General features: G+C 48.0%; 3 protein-coding genes and 1 long non-coding RNA gene across 9 annotated transcripts in view; 2 read left to right on the forward strand and 2 right to left on the reverse strand.

The window, feature by feature from the left end:
- LOC135243712 (uncharacterized) overlaps positions 1 to 1,987 on the reverse strand; it is an 83,749-nt gene extending 81,762 nt beyond the window's left edge. For 3 of the 6 annotated variants that reach the window (XR_010326761.1, XR_010326762.1, XR_010326760.1), the window contains exon 1: positions 1,537 to 1,986. This is a non-coding gene — a long non-coding RNA (uncharacterized LOC135243712). Of the gene's footprint in view, positions 1 to 1,536 lie in introns of all 6 variants that reach the window. The other 3 variants (XR_010326763.1, XR_010326758.1, XR_010326759.1) reach the window with 3 other exon arrangements.
- scpep1 (serine carboxypeptidase 1) overlaps positions 1 to 20,342 on the reverse strand; it is a 397,664-nt gene that overhangs the window by 362,576 nt on the left and 14,746 nt on the right. The window lies entirely within an intron of this gene.
- On the forward strand, positions 577 to 12,506 carry dgke (diacylglycerol kinase, epsilon). Its single transcript, XM_064315705.1, has 11 exons — positions 577 to 1,520; positions 3,034 to 3,193; positions 4,352 to 4,471; positions 6,093 to 6,236; positions 6,820 to 6,977; positions 7,285 to 7,336; positions 7,473 to 7,586; positions 8,047 to 8,118; positions 8,272 to 8,399; positions 8,857 to 8,968; positions 9,662 to 12,506. The coding sequence occupies exons 1-11, from the start codon at positions 1,069 to 1,071 to the stop codon at positions 9,869 to 9,871; spliced, it is 1,722 nt and encodes a 573-aa protein (XP_064171775.1). The 5' UTR covers positions 577 to 1,068; the 3' UTR covers positions 9,872 to 12,506.
- Positions 13,005 to 20,192, forward strand: LOC135244100 (meteorin-like protein). Its single transcript, XM_064316300.1, has 3 exons — positions 13,005 to 14,113; positions 14,811 to 15,240; positions 18,618 to 20,192. Exons 1-3 carry the CDS (start codon positions 14,019 to 14,021, stop codon positions 18,939 to 18,941), a joined length of 849 nt encoding a protein of 282 aa, XP_064172370.1. The 5' UTR covers positions 13,005 to 14,018; the 3' UTR covers positions 18,942 to 20,192.

A 20,342-nucleotide genomic window follows, 5' to 3' on the forward strand; every position in this document is an offset into this window, starting at 1 on the left:
TCCTCACTTTTTGGACTTTTCCCATAGATATGTTCCAAGCCTGGAATGAGTCCGTTAATTAGCATTTAATAGTGTGTCCCCTCACGTTTTTCATCAAATAGCAACAGATAGAATTTTACAACATATTTTATAATATCCTTATTCATGAGGATCAAACATGCAAACATTCACACATAACATAAAACTTAAGTTAGGCCTCTCTCTTTACTGACGGTGTAAAATTGTATAGCACTGGGGATTTGAGAGATTTCGGTGCAACTCATTTTGATAGCCTACATTTATACATACAGACATATTCACATGTAGTCTACAGGCTAGTTAGCTGAAGAGTATTCCGCGTTAAATATTTGTGTACACGATGCAGCCAACGGAAATACAGACAACATATTAGCAGCTTGAGTCAATTTAACGTTTTTCAGTGTTGCCCCTGGCGACTGCATACATTCAGAATTCTCAGAACAGCAGTAGTGCCGGCCCAGGTTTACAGGCTCGTGCTCATAGCTCGTTCTCTTTTGACATCCGGAGCACTGCTTGCATGAAGCGCCGCTGCAGGAAAGGAAAACCAATACGTCACGATTTCCGTTTCCGTCTATTGGTCTGTTAACTCAGTGCATTAGTGCGTTCGCCTAGGCGTGAGTAGTGCAGGGTTCGCCGTCATCCATCGATGAGATGGGCTTCTGTCGATTGTCTATTGAGATTATGGCAGATTATTTTTGTCTGTGGTCTTTTTCAAGAACGTGTAGTTATCGTGTTAAACATGCGGCGAATTTAATATGCGCAGTAGTCGACACAAGACAGGCAGCTCGGCGAAGGCTATATTGAAATGCTTTTGACTCAACACCTTGGTTTTCTGCAGTGACAATCGCGAAAAACAACATCCGTTTTATGGATTTTTCACTGTCCGTAGAACTACATATTTAGTGACATAAGAGTCATGCGGAGAGGAGATAGTGTGACGGTAACATCAGTCTCCGAAGAAGCTCGGAGAGGGCGTGCACGTTTTGAAATATAGTCTATTGTATGCATTAGCCTGTCACCACACTGTCTGTCTGAAGCACTTTGAGGTAGATGGAAGCGGACGAAGTAAACGGCGAGTCCGCCGTGGACTCCCGAGATGAATGGACACTCCTGGCCTGGACCGCTTTGGCCGTAGCGGTACCCGTGATTATCACGCTGTGGTGCAGCGTGCAGCGCTCCAAACGGAAAATGATCATAAAGGACATCTTTCGCAGAAGCAAGCACGGGTGGCACTACACCGACCTTTTCAACAAGCCCACCTACTGCTGCGTCTGCTCGCAGCACATTATACAGGGCGCTTTCTGCGACTGCTGCGGGGTGTGTGCCGACGAGCAGTGCCTGCGCCGGGCCGACCGCAGCCTGCCGTGTAAGGAAATCATGGCTCCGGCCCAGGCGGATGGAAGCCTGGCGCATCGCTGGGCGCGCGGAAACGTTCCACTCTGCAGCTACTGTGCGGTATGCAAACAACAGTGTGGCACGCAGCCCAAGCTGTGCGACTACAGGTAAAAACAAACACACCTGTGTGGACTCTTCCGTTGTTAAGTTGATCCAGTTGACTTGTTATCGTTATCGTTGGTTCACGGCAGCGTTACAGTCCTTTTTAAACTGTCAAGTCTTCTTGTTAGCATAACCGTACCTTAAATTATACTTTAATCTTGCCTCTCCAACCGTCGCACAAGTGCCGTTTCACATTATCTACTTGCTGTTTTGATATCAACCAATAGCCAGCCCGGGATGGTGGGGTTTACAGCTGAGATGGATGAACGTTAAGTAGGCCTTTTGGATGCCGGCGTTAAATCTCCAGCTGTGATTAGTCGGCTAAGCGAATCGATTCGGAGAAACCGCACATTACAGGTTGTTCCCTCGAATTTTACTAGAAAATCAAACAAAATTAATTTGCATTCATTTTACAGAGCGAACAGGAGAACGCTTAATTTCTGTGCGCTTGATTTAATCTTTCATGGCTGTGCTGTGCCGCAAAGGTCTCTGGGAGTATTTTTCTATTCCAGGATATTCGGCGTTGTTTAGGCAATGAGTCTGGCACGCTATAACCTGGAACGCAATGTTATTGACTATATATGACTGCCAAACTAATAAGACTACCAGTGTTCTACCTGTTGCGAGTGTCTGTACATAGCCCTGAGGGCAATAAAGTACGCTCCACAGAAAATGTTCACTGGCCTTTCTTTGCCTGAGGGGGTTCCTGTTCACGTCTAGCACGAGAGGAGCTGGTGTAGCTTGCGTGGTGTAAATTGTGTGTGTGTGTGTGGGATGGCTGTATGATGGAGAGCCAGTTCTTTAGCAGGAGCATGGTGTAAAATGAGCGTGCTTGCGTGTGTGTACGTGCGTGTGTCTGTACGTATAAGATGGTGGTATGATGGTGCAGCTGCTTTTTGACAGGTGTGTGTAAGATGGGTGTGTGCGCTGTTGGATGTTGGTGTAACGGTGCACCAGGGTGTGTGTGTGATTTATTGACAGCTGTCTGTCGGCTCTCCGGCAGGTGCGTGTGATTGCTTGATTGATTGATTGACAGCTGTACGTCGGCTCTCCAGCAGGTGCGTGTAATTGCTTGATTGATTGATTGACAGCTCTGTGTCGGCTCTCCAGCAGGTGCGTGTATTGCTTGTATGATGAGACCGTCTTTGCAGGATGCATGTGATGTGAAATTGAGCTGCTCTGTCGGCTCTCCGCAGGTGCGTGTGTGCAATACGTGATAGATGTGATGATGGTGCAGCTGCTGTCGCGGCAGGCGTGTGGACTGGGTGATTCGCATTGCGCTGTCTGTCGGTTCCGCAGGGCGTGTGTACTGATAGTTGACAGCTGTCTGTCGGCTCTCCGGCAGGTGCGTGTGATTGCTTGATTGATTGATTGACAGCTGTCTGTCGGCTCTCCGGCAGGTGCGTGTGATTGCTTGATTGATTGATTGACAGCTGTCTGTCGGCTCTCCGGCAGGTGCGTGTGATTGCTTGATTGATTGATTGATTGATTGACAGCTGTCTGTCGGCTCTCCGGCAGGTGCGTGTGGTGCCAGACCACCGTGCACGAGGACTGCAGGGCGGGGCTGCAGGACGGCAGCCGCTGCGACCTGGGAGAGTTCCGCAGCCTCATCGTTCCGCCGCATTACCTGCACCGCGTCAACAAGCTGCGCCGCGGCCAGAGCGAGGAGCACAGCAAGGTGAGGGGGTGCTGCGCCCCGAAACTGTGGCCCGTTACTGCGCCCCGAAACTGTGCCCCAATACTGCGCCCTGATACTGCTCCCCGATACTGCGCCCTGTTACTGCTCCCCGATACTGCGCCCTGATACTGCTCCCCGATACTGCGCCCTGTTACTGCGCCCCGATACTGCGCCCTGATACTGCTCCCCGATACTGCTCCCCGATACTGCGCCCTGATACTGCTCCCCGATACTGCGCCCCGATACTGCACCCCGATACTGCGGCCCGTTACTGCGCCCTGTTACTCGCCCTGTACTGTCCCAATACTGTCCCAATACTGCCCTGTACTGCTCCCTGATACTGTCCCGATACTGCCCCTGTTCGCCTCCCATATACTTCTACTGCCCGATACTGCGCCCGTTGCCCCGATACTGCGCCCTGATATGCTCCCCTCTGCCCCATTACTGCCACTGCCTTCCAAGAGCCCACCCTATGCTACCCCTGTAACCTTGCACCACTGTCCAGTACCCCCTTCCAATGAGCCCATCCCCTAATGCTACCCCCTGTGCACTAACCTTGCACCCACCCCTCCCCCTCAAGCATACTGTGTAACTGGACAGACGCATGCATATCGTGAAACGGAATTTCCCTAAAACCAAAACCAAAACTGGAACATGAGAGCTGCTGGTCTGTGCTGGAGGATATGGCAGACCCGGAGGGTATGCTGACGGTTTGTTATTGGCAGTTTTTTTAAACCGGCGCGAAAGTTACATTTTGTAGAAAGGTGACGCTCAACATTGCATAAGCACGCTTTTTTACTTTATGAAATATGAGCTGAGAGATGACTGAATTTCAGGAAGATCATCTTTATGCAGAGCTGCCTGGATTTTACATAAATTAATTTGTGAATTGAATATCAGCGTCCCTGAAGTTTGTGTTATTGCAGAGATGGGCATTTTATGTTTGGAAAGGACTGGCATTTACACCGTTTTTTATCCACTTGGAATTAGATCGGGGTTTTGTATATATTTTTTTTAATCTAAAAGGAAGAAAATGACTGTTTAACGTGGCATGGCTGTTGTTCTGTGTGATACGTGTTTGGAGGTGTGTCTTGTGAGTTAAAACCTGCGATGGCAGCGCGTTGTCACGGTGATCATTTTCCCGCTTTTGTTCTGCAGCTGGCGGAAATGTGCGGGAGCGGCTGGACCCCCGTCCTCGTCCTGGCCAACACGCGCAGCGGGAACAACATGGGGGAGGCCCTGCTGAGGGAGTTCCGCACCGTCCTCAACCCGGTCCAGGTCAGTGCCCCACCCACACCCCCACCCCACCCCCCAAAAAAACGCCTGCATCCGTGGAGTCGGCTTGGGATGAAGGCGGTGCCAGACGCGTACCCTCAGAGAGCAGAGGCCCTGACCCTCAGAGAGCAGAGGCCCTAACCCTCAGAGAGCAGAGGCCCTTACCCTCAGAGAGCGAGGCCTACCTCAGAGAGCAGAGGCCCTTACCCTCAGAGAGCAGAGGCCCTACCCTCGAGCAGAGGCCTACCTCAGAGAGCAGAGGCCCTTACCCTCAGAGAGCAGAGGCCCTTACCCTCATAGAGCAGAGGCCCTTACCCTCAAGAGCAGAGGCCCTTACCTCAGAGAGCAGAGGCCCTACCTCAGAGAGCAGAGGCCCTTACCCTCAAGAGCAGAGGCCCTTACCCTCAGAGAGCAGAGGCCCTGATCCCCAGAGAGCAGAGGCCCTTACCCTCAGAGAGCAGAGGCCCTAACCCTCAGAGAGCAGAGGCCCTGACCCTCAGAGAGCAGAGGCCCTTACCCTCAGAGAGCAGAGGCCCTTACCCTCAGAGAGCAGAGGCCCTTACCCTCAGAGAGCAGAGGCCCTGACCCTCAGAGAGCAGAGGCCCTGACCCTCAGAGAGCAGAGGCCCTGACCCTCAGAGAGCAGAGGCCCTAACCCTCAGAGAGCAGAGGCCCTAACCCTCAGAGAGCAGAGGCCCTGACCCTCAGAGATCAGAGGCCCTGACCCTCAGAGAGCAGAGGCCCTTACCCTCAGAGAGCAGAGGCCCTGACCCTCAGAGAGCAGAGGCCCTGACCCTCAGAGAGCAGAGGCCTTGACCCTCAGAGAGCAGAGGCCCTTGTCCTGAGAGAACCTCGGAGCTGTTGTTGCTGTCGAGCGTCAGCCATCCTGATTCTTGGCGCCCGTTTGGTTCCCCCCCCCCCCCTCCCCCCGCTGTGGTATTAAGCTCTGTGGTACTGCTCCATTAAGCTGAGTCACAGCTGCACACAGACCAGTGACTCACTGGTCTTCAATGTAGAGCAAAGGTTCTTTATTTAGAGCTCCCACACGATGGCGTGAGGAGTTTTGCAGAACGCTCCACTGGAGTGTAAAGAGACGGGGTCGTATCCGTGGTTTCTCACAGTCACAGTGAGTGCCACTGTTCGCCTACGAACCGGAGCTGCAAGCCCACATTACTTAGAACGATCCAGTCGTGAGAAACAGTGTATACTACAGTGAAAAACAGGGATGTGATGTTTTACACTACAGTGAAAAACGGAGATGTGATGTTTTTATACGACAGTAAAAAAACAGGGATGTGATGTTTCTTAAATCTTCCCGAGGGCTTGATTATGTTACAAGCACACTGTGTGAATTACGCACACACTGTTTGACAGCTGAAAGTAAGAGAGAATGCCAAGCAATAAAGCCAGAGATTACATTAGTCATTTGGCAGATGCTCTTATCCAGAGCAATGAATAGCAGTGAAGAAACATCAGTGTTACTTCCAAAAATACAAGAAAGACTAGTAGCCTCAGACATTTCGGGTGTGAAGAGCAGTACTTCCTGATTAATTAGGAAAATTGCACCCTGGGAAACGTAGTTCTGAGTTGAGCTCACACTGTGCTGTGTGTGCGCTGTGTCCCAGGTGTTTGACCTATCAGAGCTGCCCCCGGCCAAGGCCCTGCAGCTGTGCGTGCTGCTGCCCGCGGGGAGCGTGCGCGTGCTCGTCTGCGGAGGCGACGGCACGGTCGGCTGGGTGCTGGACGCCATCGACGCCATGAAGCTGAAGGTAAGCCACGCCCACAGTGAACACAACACTCCCGGGAGCACACCGCTCGCCATCATTGCTGCTTTCATCCCTGTGCCTCGCCCAGAGTTCCTCGCCCTACTCAGCACGTTACCCATAATGCATCAGGCTCAGCAGGGCTGACCCTGTCGCATGCCAGCGGCGCAAACTCCCAGTAACTGCATTTCACACCTAGGCCTAAATTAAATAACGTCATGCGCATGCTTGTTTGGTAAGGTAACATGGCTGACTGCCTGCCCCCATTAGCCTAACCCCCCCCCCCATCACTGTTCTCTTAAGCCCGTGGAGCTGGCAGGTTCTAGATTATTTCTAAAATTAAAAACTAAGCAGCTTACAGCCCTCAGTGGGGGGGTGGGGGGGGGTGATGTTGGCACGCTGTGGGGGGGGGAGGTTGGTACGCAGTTGGGGGGAGGGAGGGGGGGGGCGTTTAGGTAACCTAGCCCAGGAGTGGCCTTTGTTTGGTCTGGAGGATGTTCTGTTTTTCAGTCTTACTCTGTGTGTGTGTGTGTGTGTCTGTGTCTGTGTCTGTGTGTGTGCGTGTCTGTGTGTGTGTGTGTGTTTGCAGGGCCAGGAGCAGTTCGCCCCACAGGTGACCATCCTGCCGCTGGGAACAGGAAATGACCTGTCGAACACGCTGGGCTGGGGGGCGGGGTACGCCGGGGAGATCCCCGTCGAGCAGGTGCTGCGGAACATCATGGACGCAGAGGTAGTCAAGATGGACAGGTTAGTGACCCTCCACGTCCAATCAGTGAGCAGGGGGGAGGGGCTTACGTAAACAGTATTGAAGTGGGTGTACTACACTGTGACGTCTCCACAGAAGTAGCCCAATGTAGATGCCCGGGTAGGCCCTGTATTACCATTAGTAAGGACAGGGGTAGCGCCTCTATCTAATTTCAGAATGGAAGCGATCGGTCCTTTAGAACCGTTTCTATTCAAATCTGTTTCTATTCAAATCTGGCATTCATGTAAAAAAAAGAGCTGCTGATCGGTTCTCTGCAGTATCAACACAACAAACTATCTCCATTTCCAGGTGGAAAGTGCAGATCGCCTCCAAGGGATATTACAACTTTCGCAAACCAAAGGTGAGCGACTACAGCAGAGAAAACCAGTCCCCATGTTCATCATCATAAATGATAATATTTTAATGATTTTAATATATATCATGATGTACATTAAGTACCAACATTAACCCCACACCTTGTGTTCACGATGCCACAGGTCCTGTCCATGAACAACTATTTCTCCGTGGGTCCAGACGCCCTGATGGCGCTGAACTTCCACGCCCACCGCGAGAAAACACCCTCGCTCTTCTCCAGCCGGATCATTAACAAGGTCAATAACGTTACAAACGTTCGGGGGTTCAGGGGTTCAGGGGTGCGAGAACAAATAAATCCGGGTTCAGAGAGTAGAAGTCCACCCTGGTATTTTGTGCCAATGACCTGGATTTGCTCATTTTTTGCACAATTTTTAGTGAATAATTAGCAAAAATCAGCTGGCTGAGTTTATGGGTGGAGGAAACGCACGGCGGGACTTTTACTCTCTGACCCCTGGACTTTCCCCCTCTGCAAACACTGAAGCCTGAGTGAGCACATGAGGCATTTCTGCAACAGTATGCGCAAACGGAATGGACATTAGCTGGTAAAGATGTAAAGCCTTCTGTGGCACATGCGATCTCTGCAGCCTGGTGCCTGCTGCCGTTTCCCAAACAGCTGATTAATGTCATGACATCACTGCAAACTGCAGATTTCATTGGTTTTGACTGCCACACGTGTTCATTTCTGTTGCGTTCTAGGCTGTGTATTTCTTCTACGGCACCAAAGACTGCTTAGTCCAAGAATGTAAAGACCTGGACAAGAGGATTGAGGTACAGGGCCTATTTGTACTGCACTTTTTCCAGTCTGCTCCGCCTCTACCAGAATATAAGTCTCACATAATATGATTATTATTAATAATAATAATAATAATAATAATAATAATAATAATGATAATAAACATAACAGTGGCGGTCTGTTCACAGCTGGAGCTGGACGGGGAGAGGGTTCGCCTGCCCAGTCTGGAGGGCATCATCGTGTGTAACATACGGTACTGGGGCGGGGGCTGCAGGCTGTGGGACGGCATGGGCGACGAGCCGTGCCCCCCTACCAGGTGGGTGACCCAGAAACAGGCTCCCTTTCTCCAGGTTTCACTTATGAATACAATTCATACATTTTGACCTTTTAAACTGACAGTTTAAACTTACTGCAGCTGTCCTTAAATAAAAAAATCAGTGGAAAGCGCTTGAATGTCGAGAAATATCAAGACTGGAACATCTGCAGTCACTTTTATGCGTAGAAACCAGAGTGGAACTCCACCAATCAGAGTACGAAACGGAACAGCGCCACTGGTGATGGGTGGGTACTTTCTGGATATTTTTCTGGAATCCCCTGTGGTATCTTGGCAGTATAGCCAGAGGGATACACCAATTATCTTTGCCCTCCTTTGGTTGTGTTATTTCCAGTGTGCTCTGATTGGTGGAGAGCTCATCTTGAATTTCTATGCTGGGATGTATTCTGCGCTGTGATTGGAGGAGCTGATCAGGCGTTGTGTCTGTGTTCCCTTGCAGGCTGGACGATGGGCTGCTGGAGGTGCTCGGGGTGTTTGGGTCCTTCCACTGCGCACAGATCCAAGTGAAGCTGGCCAACCCCGTGCGCCTGGGCCAGGCCCACACAGTCCGGGTGGGTTTTGTGTGGTTCTGTCTGCGCAACTGCCAATCCCACCATTACACTACTAGTTTTTTTTTATTTTTTATCCTGAGATTTAATCTAAACCCTGAAGAGTAGGTTTTTTTTGTAATGTTTTTCAGTGTTCTAGAACTCAGTCTGCTTTCAATTACCAACAGTGATTGTTACATCAGCATTAGAATGCTCAGTTAAGAACATCATATATGATCACATATTTGTGACCTCACACCTTGAAGGGTTCCTTTTGCACAGTAATTTTACTCTCAAACAGCCTAGCTGGGATTGGTTAGTACATGTGGTACACAGCACAGCCACCAGGGGGAACCCTAAGAACCCTGTGATATCCAGGGCCCCACTGCAGGGAATAAGGGTACTGCCCTGTAACAAAGGTCCTGTCCTTCCATTGAGACACTAACGGAGGTTCTGACTCACTGCAGTCTCTAAAAGATCCAATAGCAACCAACCCCCCCCCCCCCCCAATAACTACCCTGTTCATCATATCAAAAGAAAACTTCAGTTCCACTTAATAGAAGCAATAATAATAATGAGAAGAAGAATAAGAGTAATCATAATATGCATTATTATTTCTTAAATGTTTAATTATAGTTCCATAATTGTTCATTATAACACTAGTACCAATCATAATCCTAATGAGTATGTTTGTGCTGTACCGCTCTCTGCCTGCAGATGGTGCTGAAGAGCTCCCGCATGCCCATGCAGGTGGACGGGGAGCCGTGGGCCCAGGGACCCTGCACCATCACCATCACCCACAAGACGCAGACGCTGATGCTGTACCACAGCGCGGAGCAGACCGACGACGACGACGACGACTCCAGCAGCTCCGACACCGACGCCGCGCTCAAACAGCCAGTGCCAAACAGCAACAGCGCCCCCTAGAGTACCACCCCCAGGCCACTCCCAGTCGTATCCTGCATATAAAGCCAACATTACCTCTACCAAACCACACTCCACCCATTCCCCAAAAACTCTGCCCCCTTCCAAATATACTCTGCCCCCTTACTGCTCATAGCCAGACCTGTGTCAAATTGCTATTTTAAAATACTTTCTACTCTTTACATGCCTGTAAAATTTGAAAATGCTTCACCACATCCCTGACAATTTAGTCTTTTAAAGTTGTCAGTAATCTGCAGGAATTTTACTAGAGTCCTAATGGTTCAGTTATTTTTGATTATTCTTTAACTGTGTCTGATAACATTTGTTCGCTTTGTGAACATGGAGCTTAGGGGGGAGGAATCTGTTAAAGTGCCATCTGCACTGCACCTGTGAGGCACGTGGTGCCAAGAGGGATGTCTGTTGCACATCACGGCCAGTAGGGGGCGAACTCAGCCAGCACTGTGGAAATACGGGTCGTGAAACACTGGCCTTGATTCGATCAACAATCCCTAAAATCAATAACTTAGTTTATTTTTCCGTCGCGGAAAGTTTGGCGACTTAAATTTGATGTTTTGCCAGAATCTTTAGAACCGTTATGAACAGAAACAGCACTTGAACTCAGTTTAAGGAATTGTGAGCATTTGGTCTTTTAAAGGAGAGAGGCCATCAACAATCTGGCTTGGCATGTTTTATAATATGCATAAAATCCTTCCACCCTAAGGTTAGAATTATGAAATGGAATGTGCGGTCCAGCCCCAAGTCTGCAGTGGGAAGCACACACATGTATGCGTGCTGCAATTAATATGAATTCGTATATTATATGTAACAGTTTTCTACTAGGGGGGTGGGGGGGCTGCTTTGTGAAACTCGTGGAATTATTTTATGCATAACATGCAGTGCATCATATTGCAGCTTATTACGGGACTTCTCCCTTGAACATCTGGACCGAGCGTAACAATCACTGGATTTTCTGCTCTGTAGAAATTAATGCACTTCATCTATACATTTTTTGTATGATACACATCATGGCAAAATTCGCAAATTGCTGAATGTTACAATATGGCACGCGCACCTACCTGTAGACCCAATAACACTGGATATTAGTCTTTGTTTTGTTTTTTGATAAATGTATCTCTTAGTTAATGGTTGGTCGCTGCTCATAGTGTTGTGTTTACCGAATTCCTTTGGCGAATGCACTGGCAAGGTCTTGCATTTCCTTGTTTATGGACTAAACATTTCACACAGAAACAGTGTTAATCCCCGGAATTCTCGTCTTTCGTTCTCGGTTTTGAAGAGAACAGTTTACACGGTCGATCACAGCCAAAATGGTAACGCACAAGACTGTGGACGGACGTAGGAAATCGTGGCCATATCAATATTTAAAATGGACAGTAAGCAAAATGAGAGCAAATTACTGTAGCTCGCTTTTTGCTCCAAACGGCTGTTATTTGTGCTTTGGAACGACCCCCCGGATCACAAATAAAAAGTTGGAGCGAATTGTTGGTCTTAGTAAGCAATTTGAGTTGAAGTGACACTCGCTTATCACTGTAAATCGCATATGGGACCGAAGTTCGATCCTCACGCTTTAACTTTTGTAGTGGAACCTTCACAGTTGATGTTGCCAACTAATTGTTTTGTCTGCCTAAAATATTTGTGAACTTTAAGTGACCGTATCTCAGAATATTTGTACACTTTCTTCTCGTTACACTCGTCCTCGCCTGATCCCATTGTGATATTGCCATTTGTCATAATTTAAAGTTCTCGTTGAACCTTTCTCAATTCACAATTTTGGCCGACTGATGGATGGTTAGATTGGAATTTGTTCTTGTGACCGACTTGACGACGGACAACCGTTTTTCACTGTTAATGAACAAATTATGCCTAATTGTCTTTAAGGAGCTTCTTTAGCAATGGCAACGTCGCAAGTAATTTGATCATTTTTAATTGCGACTCATGCGCAACTGAAACATCTAACCAATTTTGAGATATTGGCTGGTTGTCTTAAATTAATACAACTGCTGAAAAGAATTTCTGCTGAGGTGGCTATGCTCTTTTTTTATATGAAAAGAGAAGTCTAGTCCTTTCCAAGATGTTGACGTCTTGCATGATGTGATGTTATCATTTTCCTGAATTTACATGAATGGAAAAACACGCAACACATTTGTGTAGAGACGAACATCGCAGGGAAATAAACTGGTAGTCTAGCCTACACATTCCACGTTATTAATTGCGTCCCTCCGCATCCATGATGTCCTGCCATTCTACATTAGGTTACTTCACTTCAGGGGTAACTGCAACTAACATTCAACTGTCCACTCTAAATTTCAGAGTTTAACGCATCATAAACTGATGGTATTCATAAAATGTATATGGGAGAAAAATACGTGGGCGAATTCGAAAACGAAATTAATATATTCCATTAAGCAATGGAGATGTTAGCCAATTGAATGTAACACAAGCATGGTTTTTGGAAATAAGCCAATACATTTAATTGTATATAAGAAATATTTTCAGATTGTGTAAATTATTGCCTATACACAGTACGTTTTCAACATATTTTGTGGAAAATCGATATCGAGATGGTTTACATGCTATAATTTTTGGTTTTGTGACTCAAAAATAAAGATCTTAAAATTTATTGAAGTGCCTTGTGGTAATTTTCACATGCAACACGTTTTCTCGGGAAATTAGAGACTTCGACGCTATGCCGATGTAGCCTATTCGTTTTAGGCAATAGGAGACCCAAATTATAATTCACTCCAAATGCAGTGGAGGGTACATATGTAGGCCCTCGCGGTAAAATTATCTGTGTTAATTAAACTCTTGGCCGAATTGGAGTCCAGCTGGTATCACGTGTAGTCTATCAATAAAATACACGCTACCAGCGTTGATTTAACGCCGACATTTTGGCCGTGCTTCTTCCACAGGGTGCAGATGTGGACAATGTGCGACTCTGCCTTCCACCTAAAGGTAACAGATGGCCAGGGCCGTGGGGCCGGATTGTCTTTTCATAGTCTCGTGAGGCAGAATGGCGCGCGGCCAGGCCCAGTGTATAGTGCTCCAGGAGCGACGGCATAATCGTCATTTCTTCGGGCGCAAAATCTGAATTACACGGTGTACTTTTGTGAGTAACACTCCACCTCCAAATCCCCCCAAAATGCCAATATTGTATGCACTGAAATATGGAAAATAGGTAATGCATATACAAAAGCAATTTCAAGGGCAACTCTAGGAAGTTCAGCCGTGAAAGTTCTGGCACTCGGTCAACCGGTGAAACTAAACAATGGAGAGGTCAACTGAGCCCCCCATTCACTTGCCATCCATCAACTTCGACATCACTTTAGATTACAATGATTTGATGATATCATTACGTCTGTGAAAGCCGATTTGGACCCATACAAAAGAGCTTTATCGTCTTTTTAGCCCTACCTCAAAACAACAACGCTCCGGGGCCAGAATATAGGCTTACCTTTTGTACGCTATACATTTCAGTTACAGCCTCCATTCAGTTACAAATCTACAAATCTGAATGCTGCTGTAGCAGTTATTAGCCTATATACCAGTTTTCAAATGTGCACATACTTTTCATTTAGCGTAAGTGTATTTCATACAGACTATTTTAGATTAAATAAAGTTGTCGTCGCCATAATCGGTCTTCAAATTGACACAGATCTTACAAACAGTTTAAATATAAATGTATAATAAAAATATAATAAATTCAAGTGAAGGCTAAACCTTAAATCCCTCTCTTTCTCGGCTGGCACTGTGACATGTTTCTGAGACCGAGCTCACACTCTCTCTCCCTCTCTCTCTCTCTCTCTCTCTATCCCTCTTCCTTTCTCTCTCTCTCCCTCCCTCTCTCTCTCTCTCACACACAAACACTCCTCCTCAAAGCGGGATAGCGGTAACTCTCGAGAAGTCATTGGCTGAGTCAAAGGGGTTGAATACGATTATAATCAAGTTCCGCAGTTTAATGCGCGTGCAGCCCGGCGTCTGGGATCACAGGCTCCCAGTGTGTGGCACCCTTTCGCCGTTAAGGCACGTGCAAATTACCAAGGGAAATATAGATTCGGTCATCCGTCCCGTCGGTTATGTTTTGTCACCAAGTGGAATTTAGTCTGCAGGTGCATCGCCAGCGGTGGCAGTAGCAATGTCGCCGACGTCGAGCGATTACGTGAGACTGAGCAGCCTGCTTCTCGTCTGGACAGCGACTTGTGCAGCGGATTTGTGCAACTGGCGAGGAAGGTGAGATTGAAATTGATATTAGGCTACTCCTCATATGAAAAATGGTGTAAATTAGTGCCTAACCCATTTTCTAAAAGGAAAAAGGGGGCTCGTTTCATTGTGTAAATGGGAATATTCATTAGATCATTCCAATGTCTTTTAAACCATGTATGGTATAGAGCTCATTCCACGCGTCCTTTTCATTTGATACATAAAACAACTGAAATATTACACTAGATCTTGTGCAGACTAAAGGTTGTATTGTATCAGAGCGTCTCAATTTCTTCAGAATACGTCTCCTGAACAACAAAATTATTTAAATGTTAGCATCGGCTAGAACTTTTGAAACTGCTTATGATGTTGACTGGCCCTAATTTAGCTCTATTTCGCGATAACCAATGTCGATTTAATAAATTTTAATTAAATTGTAACTATAGTGAAGAGGAAAGTAACACTTTAACGACAAGGACATTCTGGCAGATTAATTAAATATTGTTACCATGAATGGCTGTTGCCGTATTTGTCGTCTGCTTACTGCCTCATAAAAACCCAGACTATACACTGATGATCTCGCGTGTGCAGTCACATATGCAAAATTATGCGCTTAACAACAAAAGCACAGAATTAAACACACCTGCGCGCGCCCATTATTGTACTGTTAAGATTTACGCAGCCGCTGTATGTTCACATTTCGAATTCCCCGTGTCTTCTCTCTCAGTGGGCTCGTGCGGGAGCCCCACTCGCGGACAGTGCAACAGGTACGGCTCCGTTGCACCGAGGGTGCCGTGGAATGGGTCTACCCAAGCCAGGCGTTGCGGGTCGTCCTGGAGCCCAACCTGTCCTCCACGCGACACACAACCATCTGCATCAAGCCGTTCCGCAGCTTCCGCGGCGCCAGTGTGTACATCGAGCGCGCGGGAGAGCTCAACTTGTTGATGACGGAGGGCGGGCGGCCCGAGCAGGTGCACTGCTTTCGCACCGAGGGGCGGCAGACGCCGGCCATATTCCTCCAGGCCAGCCCCCAAAGGGACATCAGCCGGCGCACAGTGGGCTTCCGCTACGAGCTGCTGGGAAACCAGAGCACGTCGCCTGACTTTCGCGACACCGTTCTACATGGTAAGATACCAAGGCAGATTCGCGCGCCGATTAATTAAACGATTAATTACAAACAATTACGCCGATTGATACCTATGAGTTTGCCTGAAGGGCCCTTTCATGGAAAATCTCAAGGACAACCTATAGCCAATAATTTTCACTCACCTACTTTTGAATGAGCTGCTTTCATGAGGTGAAATGAACAACATGGTACTTTGCGATACTGTGCTCAACAAATACACATCCTCAAACTTTTAGACCTGACACAGGACGGTCCAGTCGGACCACTGTTACGTACAGAAGACCCCACCACTTTATGCTGGGGGGGGGTGGGGTATGGCCCCGAATTTAGAGTAAGATGACTGGAAAACTGCAGCCCAGCAGAGGGAAAAACAGAGTCTGCACTATCCGTATCTGGCATGAGCAGAGCACTGAATGGCATGAGCAGGGTGTGAAGAATGCTTGGGAAGGGTTTTTTTTTTTGGGGGGGGGGGGGGGGGGGGATGTTGGGGTCTGGGGTGCATGGCAGCAGAGGAGGGGGGTGGGGGTTGCTGGGGTCTCGGTGGGGCATGGCAGCAGAAGGGGGGGGAGAAAAGAGCAAAGGCATTCCAAGCATTCCCAAAATTCCGCAGAGCCCGTGTGCATTTGTTTGTCCAGAGCAGGTGCAATGATGTCATGCGTTGGTCAAAGGAACAGGCGACGGCCACTGGGCCGATTCCTCTTTATCAGAACGACACCACAAGTGTCAGGAGACAACAGCAGCCATTAACCGATGGGCACAGCGACACCCTGGGGGTGGGGGGGGCATGTCACGGGGGTTTGTACGATGACCGTGTCCGAAATGGGGTCAGACCTGCTGATTGGCTTTCTGGACGTAGTGACTGATAAGGTCGCAGGTCAGGTCACATGACGCATTCCTCCTCCGCCCCCCCCCCCGGCAGAGTGGCGGCCCTCTCAATCAGCCCCTTTGGTAATTTGGAATTTTTATCCCCTCCCCCTTTTTCATTCAACCCGCACCCCCCATATTCTGCCCCCTACCCCCAGGAGCTGGCACCTCCCACCCCCAACTTTGGAAACCACTGCTGTAAACGGGATGGGTGCCTCTTCCTCAGTTTAGTTTTTTCCCCAGCCAGTCTGTACCTTTGCCAGGCTATACCTGAACACCTGCATTTAAGAGCTTCCATCGTTGAGTCTTTAAAATGGCGGTAACCGAAAGCAGGTTTAGCTCATTAGTATCTGCGCTGACCCAAGCTCTTCATTTCCCTAGCGCAGAAGCGCCATTTTAGCATTCAGGTACAAGATGTGAGATATTCCCTCATTCCCTCAAGATACATCACTTTCTGACACAACATAATAAACGTGTCTTTACAGAAGTGGCCTATGCTGTTTGTATTGTATTGACTTTTTGGAAAATATAATAATATATTTCACAGCATTGTAATATAGCAATACCATAAAGCAAAAACAATAATACATTATATTGATAATACATGGTGTAAAAGACCAACTCAGAATAGAGATCCTTTAACAGCTCTGCTCGTTTACATAAGTAAAACAAATCACACTGATCAGACCAAGCCCACGTAAACGCACCCTAATACCCTAATACGCCCGCCCCCTGCCCCCCGCCCCCCCGAGGCCCGTTTGGGAATCCCTAATCTACGCTGCACTCACCTCAGTCTCGCCCCGAGTCTGTGTGGTACAGGGTCTGTCCTCATTCTCAGCGATGGCGGGGTGCGTGCGGTCCGTTTCTCCTCCTAACACGGCTGGGTCTGTTCTTCGCTCTCAGCTCGCAGTGCCTGATCATTAATCGAGGGGGAAAAAAAAAAAAAAAAAGAGTTATTTCACCTAGGGGTGGGGTACCCAGAATGCATATGTGCATGCACAAACACACATATGTGCGCACACATGCATACATGCACACATAAGAAAACGCACATGCAGACATGTACACCGGCTCCAAACCACACACACTGTGATACTGATTTCTCTTTCCCTCTCTCCCCCCTCCCTCTTTATCCCTCTCCCTCCCTTGTCCTCTCCCTCTCTCCTCCCCCTCTCTCCTCTCTCCTCTCCCCTCTCCCCCCTCCCTTGCCCTTTCCCTCTCTTCCCCCTCCCTCCTCTCCCTCCCCCCTCCCTCCCTTTATCCCCTCTCCTTCCCCCTCCTCTCCTCTCTCCCTCCCCCCTCCCTTCCTTCCCTCTCCCCCCTCTCCCTTTCTCCCCCCCCTAGCCCTGTGCTCGGCCCCCTCATGACTTCTCGCCCCCTCAGCCCATGACTTCGGCACGTATCACCTCAGACCTCACCACCTCACACAACGCTCACAAAACTCTCACACAATGCTCACACAACGCTCACACAACGCTCACACAACGCTCACAAAACTCTCACAAAACGCTCACTCCGTCCCCCTCTGAACTTCCTCCCACAAGTGCGCACTGTGCTCATAGCTACACGTACATAGTTCAACACATACTAGAAAGTATACAGACCCTGTTTGATTCTATTAAATTAAGCTATAGCTATAGCCTATACATACATTCACTCTTTTTTCTTTGAGGTACTCTCACCCATTGGAGAAGGTGCTTGAGTAAAGACATTCTTTTTAAATATCATAATTAGCATTTCACTAACAAGATAGTTTGGTAAAATACAACTCCTTCGCAAGAACAGTTTGCCACATTTGCTGCCCCGTCCCCGTCCCAGAGGGCCGATCCCCACCCCATCCTGCCGCAGAGGGGCGAAGTCCCGCCCCGTCCTGCCAGCATAGGGGCCTGACAGATGTGGGGTCCCCTCCTTAACAATGGGGGCGCACACAGGCTAAAGACGGCAACAGACCAGAATCAATGGGCCCTTTGAAGCAGCTCCATTTAGGGCCTTACTGCAGCACCCTTAATCCCCCCCCCCAAAAAACAGCCCCACAGGCTTTCAGACGGGACAGCATCGCTGGCTAATGAAAGTGTAACTGCTTATGGGGGGGGGGGGGGGGCTGGGGGGGTGTAGAGTTAGGGTGCAAAGTCTGATGTTCTCAATGACTTTCCTCCCCCCCCCCCCCCCCATAAGCAGGGCACACAGAGGAGGACACAATGGTTCAAAGCACAAAGTAACATAGTAACAAAAACATCTCACTCTGATTGGCCGTTACACAGTTCAACACACCTGAAGTCGTTCATAAGCCAAGCATTCCATTTTGAGTGTCTCGCATTAAGATTGCAGACGACAACATCTCACCATCTCTGCTGGTTTTTAAATTAGATTAGTTTGACAAAACATGCTGTAAATAACATTTGTGTGAGTACTGTGATTGTAGAAGACCTGTTAACAGAAAGGCAGAACTAGAATAAAAGATTTCTTAAATTATTTTTTTAAAATTGTGATTGTTTAAAATAAAAACAAAAACGCAAATAAACTGATGTTCCTTGCCCTGTCCTCCCAGTGGTTCGAGGCTTCATCAGGAACGTGTCCCACGATTCCGAGCGGCAGACGTCGCTGGTGTACGTTTCCGCGGGGAGGGTGTACCGGCAGCGCAGCGGGGTGTTCGAGCGTGGGGCGGGGGCCGCGGGGGCCTGGCGGGGGCCCATCCGGACGCTGCTGCAGTGCCAGGCCAGGGCGGGGCCCGGCGACTTCCTGTTCACGGGCACGGAGCATTTCGGCGAAGCCTGGCTGGGGTGCGCCCCGCGGTACAAGGACTTCCTGTCCGTGTACCGAGCGGCCCGGCGGGACCGGCGCAACCCCTGCGAGTTCCCCCTGGACTGAGCCGGGCCCCCCGCCCCGCCCCGCCCCGTCGCCAACGGCAACGCCGCCCCGCGTCCCCATGGCAACGTCTCGTCCTCGTCCGCCGTGACAGGCGCTGCTGCTGACGCATGTGGCCGGTGGCTTCGTACGCTGCAGAGCCGGGAGAGGCCCCGCCTACTTCTTAAGCTCCTCCCACTGCAACCCAGAGAGCTGGAAGAGCTCCTGGCGCTACCAAAGCTGCTGCATTCTGGGCCAGCTGTGAAGGTGCGGACCTTCAGCACAGCCTGCAGGTGGCGCTGCTGCGCGGGGGGGACTAGTTTACACTGTCAGGTGTTTCAGGGAAGATACAGGACTCACTGGAAAGACATGGTTGTAGGGCGTTTTTAAAATATATAATTTTACGTATTCTGTCCTGAATGTTCCGAATTCTTAAGCTTGCGACTAAGATCTTTCTGAGATAAATTCTTTAGTCAAAAAACAAGATTAAGTAAAGCCCCTTTTTATTTCTCTTTCACATTTGTGTGGATATTAAATATGTTGTAAAAAGCCCAAAAACAAAGAATTTTTGAAGTGAAGTTTTTTTCAAATGAATTGCTTAAATTTGAAAAAACATACAGAGGGTATATGGAATAGACACCTACATTTTTTAGGCTTAGATGTGTTTTTAATTTTTTTAACCATAGACAAGAAACAAAATGAAAAGACTAAATGTATAAGTGTCAATGGGCCTCATTCACAAAACTTTTATCCAATTATTCTTACTTTTGTTCTTAAAACTGTTCAATCGAAAAACCAATATGGGATTCATGACGCATGTGCAGACCTTTGTTTTTGTGCGTATCCCAGGAGTATGAGATGATGAATGCTGCCTGTTTGTAAGTTTTATGTGCAATCCTTATTCTAATGAACAGGATTGCACATAAAACTTACAAATAGCCAGCATTTATCAAGAAGAAATACAGGATAGAAAAAAATTATGAATGCCAAAATGTTCTTGGAAACGTTCTTACACAGTTTACGATCACGTCATCATACATGTTTTATGAATCAGGCCCAATGTTTTCCATTGCATATGTTGTACAGAGCATGGCCAAATTAAATTTTTTAGTGAATTTATATTAAACATTTTGGTTAAATACAGGGTATGCATGATAGCACAATGAAAAGTTGTAATTTTCATCCAGCTCAGAAATGCTTGAGGAACATGCAGCACTTTTTAAATTTCTTTTGTATCTGTCATCCTTCTGTTCACATAAATTAAATAATGGGTGATTATTTGTCTTCGTTTTTGAGTTTGTGTTTATATCAGTGCTACTACACAAGGACAGATATTTGCTCTTTTTGTGAAATATGTGTTTCAGATTTTAGTCACAAAAACATTCAATATTTTGTGCTGAGAATTCTCAGCTAGATACCACACGA

The sequence above is a fragment of the Anguilla rostrata genome, chromosome 17 (genome assembly GCF_018555375.3).
Source record: "Anguilla rostrata isolate EN2019 chromosome 17, ASM1855537v3, whole genome shotgun sequence".
Taxonomy (NCBI): Eukaryota; Metazoa; Chordata; class Actinopteri; order Anguilliformes; family Anguillidae; genus Anguilla; species Anguilla rostrata.